This window comes from Patagioenas fasciata, chromosome 4, assembly GCF_037038585.1.
Source record: "Patagioenas fasciata isolate bPatFas1 chromosome 4, bPatFas1.hap1, whole genome shotgun sequence".
Taxonomy (NCBI): Eukaryota; Metazoa; Chordata; class Aves; order Columbiformes; family Columbidae; genus Patagioenas; species Patagioenas fasciata.
Genome location: NC_092523.1, coordinates 43,575,962 through 43,589,461, shown reverse-complemented (window position 1 = coordinate 43,589,461; position 13,500 = coordinate 43,575,962). Strand labels below are relative to the sequence as shown.

Here is a 13,500-nt window from a genome sequence, read left to right as displayed (position 1 = left end):
ACCATAATGACCATACACCAGGCAACTGAGCGAGGGGGAAGTGGGAGAGGTAGTGTCAAACAGCATAATGTAACTGAAATAAATAATAAAAATCCAAAAGAATGGCCAATTTCAGCACCATTCTTTGTAGATTGAGGCTTAAAGTTTGTAATTTCTGTAAAATAAAGTATTCACAAATACCTCATTTCTGTAATCTAATCTGAGCTCTCACAGTCTTCTATATAATTTCTATGTAGTCATAAATCAAGAAAGGTTTTTGAACAATACATCATGATTATACTCACTGCATCTAGAGATGATTCAACTTTATATTGTATTACCTCAAAAAAGAAAATTATAAATCACAGACTGTTTGAAACTGAAGGGGCTTTTTTAGGTTGCTTTTACCATGCACACTCTTCAAATGAAGGACCATAGGTGTACCATAGGTCCTTCATATGATGTAAATTATCAAATCATCATGAACAATGTAATTGTTCTGACACAACTCCAAAGATCATCAGATTTAGTTTGTGTTTAGATGCCTGTGTACAGTCTTAGTGTGAGGGAAAGCAATAAAATGGAGATTAATGAGTACTGTTACACATAAATAACTGAATTAAGAACAGGTAACTCAGGTGATATGATTAAGCATTGCTTCCTAAGGCAACAAAAAAAGATAGGGGTTAATTTGTCACTTAATTCCCTCCTCTCTTTGCAACATTTAACTGGTATTCTTTCTTCTGCTTCCTTCCCTTTGTTTTCCTTTTTAAAGTACCTGATAGCCCTACCTCTGAAAGCAACTACAATATCAAGACAATCTTTGCCTCTGTTGGCAGTTTTGTCTTTCTTTGGTTGCTTATTAAGTTTTTAACCAAGAGATTTGAGTGTTCTGTTTCCTAACTGGCTTTATATTGGAAAGAAACATGAAAGCCACAACTGGGGTTTCTGAAGACACAAGGCTGCTTCTTTAACCTGAATGTCCTGTTTCATGTAGTGCTTAGCCACTGACACAGAATTAGGTGCAGTGAAAGTATTAAAAAAATTGTATGTAAAAATCACAGCTGACAGTAGTTTTGCAAGACAGCCCACTAAGGATATGATTAATTCGTGCATAAATTGGAATCACATCCAATTACAGATTTACTAAGTGGAAAAGGAAGAAGCTAGAGTGACACTCCTGGTGTTCCATTGAAGTACAATAAGCATGCATAGTCGAGGTCACAAACTTACTGAGAAGTCATGCAGCCCACTCCATCCAGCGTACAGCAATCAGCCTTGTTCATCTCCAGAAGAGTTCCAAAAATAGTAGCTTACACATTTATTTTCTACATTTCATCCTTCTTTCCCAGATAGTTTTTTTTTTTTTCTTATTTCAAATATCCCAACACTCAACAAACAATCTGTCTGGATATTTCTTAAAAACAACAGGTGTTAGATTTGTGATAATTAGAAGAATCTCCACATTTTGAAAATAATTGGCACTTACCTTTATTTCTGAAGCTTTCCTGATTCTTTTCCTGCTGCAATTAGAAGTAGAAAAATGTATTATTTCAATAATTAGTTACAACAAAAATCATAGACATACAGATCCAAAATAAATTTAGTCTAGTTCATCCTTCCCCAAGATTAAGTCATACACTTTTTTCTTTTTTCTTTTTTTTTTTTTGTCCCCACAATGATTTGGCACTGGAACAACACATTCTCCAGAGAGGCTGTCCAGTCTCTCGTTTTACCTCTGTATTGGGAGATGCTCATAATTTAACTGACCAAGACTGTGCAACCTGGTGTAATTTGGTAACCATAGGGGCCACTGCCAGCCTAAATTATTCTGTGATATGGAGAGATGTTTCCAGAACCTCGTAAGCAGTGCTTAGCTGTCATCAGTTTCATCCTGAATGAAACTTTGCCAGAATCCTCTCAAATACTTTTTTTCATATTAATGAAATTAAAAAAATTTTAAAAAATCAAAGTGAAGTTTAAAATGAAATTAAAAAAATAATGGCATGTTTACATAGTAACTTAATTTTTAAGCAACCTGTTTCTTAAATGCTGAAATCAAAGAAGGTCTTCTGTTTACTCATTTTGATTTCACTGTCAGACACACATCGTGTTGTTTGCTTGGCAAACACTGGAGAATTATTTCCTACTCAAGCAATAACTGCTACCATAGCATGCTCTCCTAATTGAATTTTTAGGTTTATTTTGTTTTCTGACTGACAAGTTATTTCTTTAGAAATGCTGAAGTCCATGTAACATGAAAGTTTGACAGTTTCTTAGTACAATACCATTACATAACTGCAAGTATTCACTAAACATCTTCATATTACCTAGATGAGAATGAACATAGTAAAAAAATTGCTGCATAACCTGATATTCAGTGTTAAGTGCACACTGAGCTAGGTGTCCTCAATGATGAGAAATACCTAAGAGAATTTACTTGAGGTGGCAATTTGTCCCCAAAATTTCAGATTTTGATTGTATACAATAGTTGCTCAAGGAGATGTTCTCTGTTTTGTGCTCTGTAAGATATTCTTCAAATATTTGATTCTTTATAAGCTTATGCTCATAAAAATGGCATTTGGAATAGCCTAAAAAAATGCTTCTGAATTTCTTTTTCTATTATAGATACTTAAAAAAAAAATAACAGGAAATAACTTTTTTTTTCTACTTTTGCTACTTTTGTTGCAATTTATAAGGGGTATTTTTAACATTCTATAACCTATTGATAACAAAGAGAGTGTACTGATTCCACCATGATGGTGCTCATATCAGATTATTTTAATCTTAAATATGTCCGGATTGTACACGTAAGTCTATGGAAAGAAGTTAACGTCTACACCAATACATACATCTTTTATTAGTATACCTTTTGATAGCATTTTTCCCAATTATCATGCAAATAATTTTAGAATAAGACTTATTACCTATCTTTGTCTGAGTAATACAGAAAAATATCACCTAAAACGAAGTCAATGGGTTTTTTCTCTTGTTGTTTCAAAACACAGAATTGTATTAAAACCTATACATACTCTGGAAAATACATTTTCTAATTTCTCCATGACTACATTAAACAGCTTGTTTAGATATTTAAAAAAAAAAAAAAAAAAAACAGAGAGAGAGAAAGAAAGGGGAAAAAAAGGTACTTCTGCCTTTATTGAAAACAAAATACAGTGTACTAGATTGTAAAGTGTTTTCACATACATGCTTAAAATTTCCTCAAAACGTTAAATGGTATTTCCTGAAATACAGGATGTGATATAATAGGATGAATTTGCAAGTAACTCAAGCTGATTTTCATGGTGTTATGATTTTCATTCTATACTAAAAATAAAGCAAGAGATTTAGTATTGCTTAACTCCTTTGTCGTTTCTATTTAAACTGCAGTCAGCACTAGGCTAAGAAGATCTATCAGGTATTTTCTTCTAGTCTTTACAAAGGAGATTTTATTTTCCTTTCATATCTCTTTAGAGGTCAGAGGGTGAAACTTAGTCTTCAACAGGCCAGTGTAAACTCAGTGGAATTTTATTTGCAATAAGCAGTCTATGCTTATTTAAAACAACAACAACAAAAAAGATCTAGAGCCAATATGTAGCCATGTTAGCATTCAGATACTGCAATTTATTGGTTCCATGAACGCTGTTTAGTCCCACAAAGCTCAATAGAAGCACACTAGTCATTTTTCACTTCCTTTTGTTCGCAATTAGAAGAATTGAAATTTTTTCCAACAAAGATGCAAACCCTATATCTCTGTTGTTTACATTACAATAAGTAGATTCTGAAGACTTAATCCAAGCATTGATTAGTAAAGCAGAGTAGCCTTGCAGTAAAGCAATCATGAACATCAAATCTTGGTGTCAAAGGAGAAGAGAAACACTAAAAAGGCTGAGAAAAACTTTTTAGGGAGAACAGAGTGCATCAAGCGTTGCAAAGTTAAGAGAGGAAAGAAAATGACTCAGAAGAAACTTAAAAAAAAAAAAAAACACCAGGATTTTTTAAAAATTGAATTTGTTAAGACTTCAGTGACTCAAAAAAAAAAAAAAATCCGAACAATTTCCAGGAAAGAAGGCATAAGCTGAAAATTTCTTTTCTTTAAAGATATTATTTTTTTAATATCTTTATTTTATTTAATTTTAGTTAAAGATTTTTTAGTAGCTTTGCATGGTTCAGTTTTCTCAAAAGACTCAGTTTTTCGTTTTAAGCTGCCATTCAATCTACTAAGAAGAGCTTTGCTAGCAGATCATAGACCAGCCTCAGTGTGATATGACTTGCACCAGCAAGATGCTTGATAGCATCAAAATGCATCCAAATATAAAGAAAAGTCTATAAAACTCAAGTTATTTCAAGATTAACCAGTTATTAGACTGGGTGTACTGTCTCTGAAGTGTGAAATTAGCCTTCTGCCTAGGGAAAGGCTGCCATAATATTAGACTTTTCATCTGAAAACACAGATTTTAAAAATATAGAAAAATTTATACTGAAAGTTCTTAAATATTGATTCTTCCTTATTATTAAAAGATAATGTATGTTAATTAATTTATATAGAAAACTACTAAGAAACAATGACTTATTTTAGTGAATAGATGCTATAAGCTCCTATAACCTAGGAAAATTAAGTTCAGGGAAATAGGAACTGTTCTTCCTGATGGGAGAAAACAAAGCTCTCAGAGTCCTGGAACATGAGAGAGGTAAACAAAAAACTATTCATCATGACAGATATTTCCACTTGCATTTATGCAACTTGCTAGGGTTTTGATGCTAGTTGACCTGAAAATAATAGTAATTAAAAAAAAAAAAAAATCTACCCACGTGCTATTAGAAAGCATGTAAATGTGCAAGCATCACTGCCCTAAATAAAACATACTAATTTTGTACATACACTGTGGTGTGGAGGAGTTAACAGACCTGCTGTTACACACATTTCTGTTATTTTTCTCCTGTACTACATTATGATATGGAAACAAAGTCTTTTCACCTCGCTTGTTAACAACCAAAGAAATTATATATATTTGCTGTCTAAATAACACTGGAAAGATTACATGAACCACAATATTGTGTTCTTATCTATTGCTATGAGTCATCTGTAAGCAGAACAAATAACCTTGCATCCCAAGATTTTTTAGTCTGCTTCTATTACAAAATAGTTCTGAATTCAACAGCCTCTAGCCAAATTAATCTCACAAGTTGCATGGCTTTGCATTGCACCACATTGTGTCAGCCTCATGAAATGTATCGATGCAGAACATATTATAACTGTAAAGAAACCTTTCTTGTGTGTCCAGCAGAATGAATTCAATGTACACTTTTCAAAGTACAGTGGATTAAAGTGGAGAAAATGTCAAATATTCCGCTACGGTTATGAACTAAAAAAGATCATGGATGGCTGACCACACAAATTGCTATTCTGGTAAATCATAAGTTATAAACTATTTGCAATATATCTCAAACTAGGCTCTGTAAAGAAACTGATTTAAATACACATAGAAATGCATTTGCAAGGTAGAAGAGCTCCTTTTCTAGTGCTATTTTCTTTGTCTTAACACACAAATAGTATCAATATCTCTTAAAACATCCTAACATTTTGACAACTCATTGTTCAAAAATGATATGTTTTGTCAACAACGTTAGCATAGTATCAAATTTCATTTAGAAAAAGGGCTTCATGTTAGTAATAAGGGAAATAGAGCAAGATGGTCAAGGAGATTCTTAACATACAGTGATTCCACAGAAAGTACACAGCTATTTATAAAAAACAAAAACCAAAACAGAACAGAGCTGATCTGTAAAGGTAGATAATACTCTAAGACTAACAAAATTCCTCAGCCATTTTAGAAACAGTAAAGCTAGTTTCTTAACCCCATGTTTTTTCCCTTTTTGCAAGAAGAAGAGTTGGTATTTATAAACCACGGATGTTGTACATAGAAGCATATTGACTTTCACTTAATTCTGTGTTTTTAAAAGACAAACTACATACTTGTATTTCATCTAGAACCTCACTCATACCTCTGCCTGAATCATCTGCTGAGGATGTGGGCACGTGTCTGCCAGAGCAGGCTTGTCATAAAGAAAAGCAGCCTTATTTCTTTCTTAAATAACTCAGACTAAGTCATTTCTGTGCTGGCTGTATTTAAAAAGTAGGGCTGAATTAATGGAATTCTTAAAATCAACAAAGTGCCAATTAGTCTAAAACATATGGTAGATTGTCCTTGATATGTAACAAAATTTAAAATAATTTAATAAACATAAACCACTAATTACGGAAACTGATAAAAGGGCGAGTGCAAACTTATTTGCTTGATTCACATTTTACAATGAAAATGTATCGTTATTCATATCATAAAATGTAGTTAGAATGTAGAAAATTAGTTTTGTGCTCATTACCTTTAATGTTCATTCTACAGTGGGGGTACTTTGCTACTATTTAGTGACTTTAAAAATAATTAAAGGAATAATTGTTATTAAATATCATTGAATTGAAAGAGGTAGCAAGATAATTATTTCTACCATGTTGTTAAAACATAAACAAGCTATGGTAGTTAAACAACAACATATTACCTTATATTGATACAACAGCTTTAATTACAAGAAATCTGAATTATAAATGTACAGAAGCTTTTTATTCATAGGTGGAACAGCAGCATGGTCACAGCCATACAGAGCAAGTGCATATAAAGCACAAGGCAATTTGCTAAACTATTCTTAGAACCAATTTGATCAATGACATTATGCTGAACATTTGTGTTTCAAAACAGTTTCACAGAATCAGACTTCATCAGACTTCCAGCAACTGCAGTACAATTGCAATTTCAACGAAATATGTATGCAAAGTAGAAGTAACAACATTTACATTTATAAAGCTATTCTGTTAAGTAGCAGTAAGCAAGGCCTTGCTTACTACAGTTAGGAAGAAAGAAAGAGCAAAAATTGATCCATTTTCCTGTTGCTCTTGTCAGAACACCATTTAATACAGAGAGTTTTGTAATTTAATGATTTCAACAAAATTCTTGCACTGGTATTCTGCATACACACCTCAGTCTTGTTAGATTGACACAATTTTTGGCAATAAATTCTGGGAAAAGAATATGGCAGAAGTTGTTATTGTATCAACTAACCCATCACATGAATGTATGCTTGCGTGAAGGAAACAAGATGCAGAGCACCTGGCTAGATCAGGAAAAATATAAAGCTGTTGAAGTCTTCAGAATTAATGACATTCCCGAGATTAGGTATTACTGGATATTACAGTCTTAGAAGTAAGCCTTAGAGGCCTCTGGAGAAAATTTGATGAAGTCTTGAATTCATAAACCCTTATGAAAGGGAGCCAACAGTATTTGAGAAACCTAGATAAAGGAGTGAAAGATTTGTTTCATCAAAAACAATAAAAAACCCAACCACAGAAGCTGGGGTGGGGACAACTGTGCAATCTGCTGGTTTGTTTCTTAGTTTGCTGATACAGATCCCTGAAGACTATGAAGAACAATCATAGCAGACCAAGGAAGGGGAGTACGAAGCAGTTGTTCCTCTTTGTGTCCAGCAAATTACAACCCCTTAAAGCAAAGGGGAAGCAGAGAAGAAATAAAGACGCAAAAGTTCCACGTCACCTTGTCTATGCCTATAAAATTTTAAGGAAAACTGTCTCCAGACCAGGTTTCAACAAAGCATGCACTTTCTTCCATCCACTTTACATCCATGGAAGTTCTACACAAAGCCTAATCTACAATTTTTATGTTTAGACACATCTGACTGTGCATTAAAGCAAATCACCTAGATATGTTGGTAGGGCAAATAACACTCCTAAATAAAGTCTTGGACCATGCAAAGCAGAGTAGACAAAGCTTCCGTCCTCAAGGTGGAACAACTGCTCTGGGCTAAAGTTACAGTCTAACTCCTCATATTCTTCAGTGCCAGCTGCACTGAAGTAGCTTCATGCTCTTGTCACAGTAACATTGTATACACCAGATTTCTGGAAACCTGCTTACATTCTACGAAATAATGCTTCTTTTTTCAAAATAGGCAAAGAGAGAAAGATTAATATATTTTAAAAGCAGTGATTCTTCTGGTAGAATTGTTCATGATCCATGTGGACACATTTCCTAAAAGAGCTGCCAAGGTAAGACCTGTGCACAGCAGGCTGCAGGCAGGTCCCAATGGAAATAAAGCACCCTCGAGTTAGGCCTGTATGCCCTGATTACTACTGCAGTTGAAGCTGTGAAGTAGTTTTGATTTTTGTCTTTTAATTCAAAGATGCTCATCTCACTAAATTATTGCTTTTTAGTAGGATTGTGAAGTTTTCTACTGTCTTTTTATTTCTGATGTGAGATCTCTAAGAGGAACCTTAAGGATTTTACGGGTCCAATAAAATGGCAGGCAAAGGCTTTCCTTCATTTTACTGAAGCAGAGAAGGGCTCATTTTACAAATTTAGTCTCTTAAAAAACATCAATTCTTCCATGGGCTGTTACCCTTTTGTACTTACACCTCTTTCACATAGGACAGTTGTCCTAAAACAACTGGCTACTGTTCTGAGCTGCATAGGAAAACAAAATATGCATAGAAGCTTACTCTGCTCTAGAAATACAACATAACTATAGTTTCTTTCATATTATTTCATACTTTGTTCTTTGATGACAGACCAAATACATGTTTATTTTATAAGCAGTTTCATAGCACATGACAAAAAAGAAGTTCTACCAATTTCATATGGCTGTGCAGTGTTGCTGTTTTTATAATGCTTTAACCTTTAAAACATCTGATGCGTGGTTCAAGCAGGGAAAGTATATACTTTTGCATTGAAACTTGTACCACTATGACCAAAACAGCTTACCTACTGAAGATTGTATAAATCAAATTATGTAGTCAAACCCAGGCTCCAACTCTCCTTAAGTTGGCGAAGCTATGAATGCTATATAAATTATGGCTATACAGAAGTAGATTACTGCTATTTGTGCACATTTTGCATTAAACTTTAAATGCTCAGGCATGCAGTGTAGAATTACTTTCCTGTGTATGAACAGCATATGACATAGTTTCTTCCAGCCTCCCAAGAAAGAAATAAGATAACACAGGATAGCTGACAAGGTGCTGCAGACTAGTATACTTACCCCATACAGCCCACAAGCTCATCGTATCTGACATACATATTTATTTTGACATTATCTGAGGACACTCCAGATTTGAGTAGACAAAGAAGCAGGAGAGAGATCTCCAAGAGGCAACATTTTAGCATACTGAGTTACCATTGGAAATTCTAAGGAACAGTATTTCATGGTATTCTATTATATTCCCCCTCCTGTGAACTCCTCAAACTCCAGGTACCCTCACAATCACTGGAAAGTATTATATTTCCTGACAAAATAATGTTATTTTTTTCTCCCAAAAAAACCAAAACTAGTACAGGTGTATCTTAGCTACACAATGCCCATCGACATAAATGGGAGTGATTTGCTTAAAACCCCTATTCTTTTTTTTTTTTTTTTTTTGGTCTATTTAAATTTCAGAGATGGTTTTTAAGTGTAATTTTCTGAACTGTAATTTTCTAAAAACCACATAATGTACATTACATTTTATCATTCAGCCTGTCCAAGGCTCATTCAGATCTTACGTTTCCTCTTCACAAATTTTTCTCTACATAAAAGAAAATCTGCATGAAGAATGACAATTCGAGACTATAGACACAAAAGCATCAACATCAATTACCTTCTTACAATCCAGGAATACAAGTAATATTTAGTCTGTGTTAGGACATAATTATGGGTAAAATTGTAGTATATCTACCAGTATTGATTAAATATGCTGAGAAATTTCTAGGAATAATATATTGTTTCTGACATTCATCTTACAAAGGCAGGTAAGATAGTGTTACAAAGGAAAAGAGATGTTTGTGATATGAATATTAATCAGTTACACATGCCCTTTTGTAAATGTTCAACCATATATTTGAGGAACACATTCATTTTAACCAGAGACTTGATCAAAGGTCATACCATATTAGCCACCATGTGACATTTTGAAAAATAGAAAGTAAAACTAAGATCTTTTTTTTTTCTATTGAATCTTAGAAAAGTCAAGATTAGCTCGCTATTTGATTGTTGAATTTCAATTAACTTTTCAAAATGAAACATGAAGTAAAGCTATATACACTATAGATATACTGACAATTCGTTACACTTTCCCTACTATGAAGGAGATGATGTATTGTAAAGCTTTTAGTTATTTTCTCATTGGAAACAAGCAGATTTTAAAATAAATAAACAATTAATGATTCAGTAAATACCTGGAGTTCTAAGTTCCTCTATATATAAAAGAGACATATATTTTTCTTCCCTGTCCTGGACTGATACTAGTAGAGGCAGCTAAAATTGGGTTTGTTTTTAATAATAAACTATGAATAACGTCTTGCAAACATTTCCTTTTACTAAACTAAAGATTTTCACTGCATTCTATCTAATGATGGAGTAGATATCAGGAAGCAGTCACTGGAAGGACAACACGCGTATCCAAAGGATAACCTCTTTTTACTAATTTTTAATAATAAACTATCAAGGGAAATGATTTGAAAATATTAAGGTACAGAAAGTATTTGAAGACTCAGTAATTTTTTTGAAAGGCATGCTTTACTCATGCCCCAGTTAAAAGAAGAATGAAGGAATAATGACAAATTAATGGGAGATCTTCATATGGGAAGTCAGACTGGCTAATGCAATGGTTTCTGAGACCCTTTAAAAACACCCTGCAAATTATCAATTACAATGGGATTGGTCTTTCACAATTTTTAGGATCATCTTATTTTAATGCAGTAGTTGCTATTAATTTTAACATACAGTTTATCCACCAGAATTGTTACATCAAAAGATGTAACACCAAATAATGTTAGATATACCAACAAAGTTGAATAAATTCTATTAAGACAATGTAATATTAATTCTGTATTAATTGCACTGATGTATAAGTAAAATCCTCAGGTAAGAGTCATGGAAATTAATAGCATTTCCATCAACTACTCTAATGAATGGAAGATTGTGCTGATGCCTCAGGAGAGTGTTAGAGCTTAGTTCTCCTCAGAAATTACACTTGAATTATAGGCTACTTATTCCAGGTTACATACGCAGAGCTATGGGCTATACATTAAATAAATGACTGATCATTTTTGTTTGTTTTCTTTTCATGAGAAGAGGGGATATAGAAGGAATAAACTTGTTAGATTTTTCTTATTTCAAATTAATATTTTGTTATAATGCATTGGGTAGGGGAATGCAATTACAAAAAGTTATTTGACAGAACTTACAATGAATATTAAGTATGTTTTTAATATCATGCAACATATTAAAGAAACATGTTTATTTTATACTATTAAACTATTATATTAAACTATTATATTAAAAATTATATAATATTAAACTATTATACTGTTAAACTATTATACTTAGTATACTTACTTAAATGAAAACATGAAGGACAAAAATAATCTCTTGTTCATCTTTTCAGTCACCTTCAACAAGGTCAAAAACAAATGCTTTTTTATCAATAGTTTGGCAAATCATTGTTCCGACATTTATGTTTTGGGCTTTAACCTTCTGGGTTCTTAAAAGCATTTAAGAATAGTCGTATCAATGTATAACAATCAAAATAGACATAATTAAGACATCTTTTAATTAAGCTGTCATTAAACTCTCCATTTTCTTTGAGTGTCAGGTCTGAGCAGAGCTACCAAAACTTTCATCATTTTCAATGGGCATCTCAATATTTAGCACCATTATTTGAAAAGCAAATAAAACCTGTGTTTTGGGGTTGGGATTTTTTTTTTTCCAGGTTGTTTTGTTTTCATTGTTTGGGATTGTTTGCTGTTGTTGCTCCTACTGTTCAGTTTTAGTTAGTTAGTTAGTTATGGAAAATAAATCTGAAACTGAAAGTCATCACATTTCCTTAGCTTTTGCTTGAAGGGGTTTGAGCATAGTGATGGATGTAGTGTTCTTGTCTGGTAAGATTTACCATGGAATCAGTTATCAGAAACAAACAGAATACCCTGAGCTGTACTTCTTATATGATCCCACCAGCAAATATAACAGAGTAAACATAAGATGTCGTGATAGCTATTGTAATCTATGCAGAGGTATTTTTTATCCAAAAAAATACCAGATTTGTTCTCCCTCTGTGCATCACATTCTCAGTAAAATGATCACAGTTCAAAATTGCTGCTGAAAAAATAGTTAGGACAAATTAACCAATGAAGAAGAACGAGTTAAAACTCGAGAGATATTTTCCTGGTGTTAAAAAAATAATTTTCTCTGAACTTGTTTTTGTATCACACAAAGTATAAGACTGAAATACTGAACAGAGACATGGATATAAGACCTAATATTTAGTCAATCTAATTGGAGCCAATTTTAAAATAGTCTAATTGTACACAAATGCTGTACTTTAATATTATACTCAAGTCCAATGTAATTAACAGTTTTCTTACAAAACATTACTGCTACATATCAATGCTGTATTTACTCTTTCGGGAATATATCAACATATAGATGCACACTATACTGATGTTTAAAACAAATGTTAAGTACATAAATATTTTCATTTAAAACATAATTTAAATAGCTAATTAAAATCAGAAAGGTGAAAAATGAAACATAAACTAAGTGGTTCATTATTTAGTTAAAAAAATGAGGCTGGGGTATATCCCAATTTGCCTGAACACCAATAAATCTATTATACACCACATTCATTAATTAATAACATTTATATATTGATTTTTGCATATTATTTTTCACTTTACAAGTACAGTATAAGCTAGATGATATGACTTTCATTTTAATGAACCAAGATAATAAACGTTAATAAAGATAATAAAAGTCTATGTCTTCTAGGTAATGAAAATAGGTATTAAATCATTGGGAGAAATGACCGAGAAAAAGAAACAGTGAAAAACAGTAAAATAAAACATTTGGCTGATAGAAAAAAAAAAAATAAAAGAGACTGAATGTTATAAGGAGTAATCTTGAGGACCTGAAGAGCAAGAGACAGCAAGGAAGGTATGGAAAAGAGCCAGATCTCGTAAACTTACGAGCCATACACACTTCAAGTATCTGGCGTCTTTAATGATCTTAGAAATCCAAATGGCACAAATTTCAGCAGTAGCAAAACACCCCAAGTAATATATAAAACAAATATCTTCTGGCTTTCTTTTGCTGCCACTGTGATTACAATTTGTGATGATGAATTGCCATTATAACAGAATGTGAAAAAACACATTAATCAAGAATCTTAAAAGACAGTTGATATAGATTGTGTTTGCATCAACTCCCAAACACCAGAAAGGCCCAAACCCTATTGTCTTATCTATTAAGAGACTAACTGGAAATCCTCTTCCTAGAAAGCAATGTGAGAAGGCCAAACTGAGTGCTGTAGAAGATAATTACACTACCTCCATATGCCACTACTTTATATTATATGTTGTCAAGCTGACAAATGAAATTTAAAAGGCAATGTGAATCAAAAAATAGACAATATATATGATTTGTCATCCC

At 32.7% G+C, this 13,500-nt stretch overlaps 1 protein-coding gene across 4 annotated transcripts in view; it reads right to left on the bottom strand.

Annotated features, from left to right (window-relative positions):
- The window catches only part of FSTL5 (follistatin like 5), a 309,857-nt gene that overhangs the window by 259,749 nt on the left and 36,608 nt on the right, over positions 1-13,500 (bottom strand). For all 4 annotated transcript variants that reach the window (XM_065837514.2, XM_071807741.1, XM_065837513.2 and 1 more), the window contains one exon: positions 1,469-1,502. In XM_065837514.2, coding sequence (XP_065693586.1) covers positions 1,469-1,502 — 34 coding nt within the window. The remainder of the gene's footprint in view (positions 1-1,468; positions 1,503-13,500) is intronic.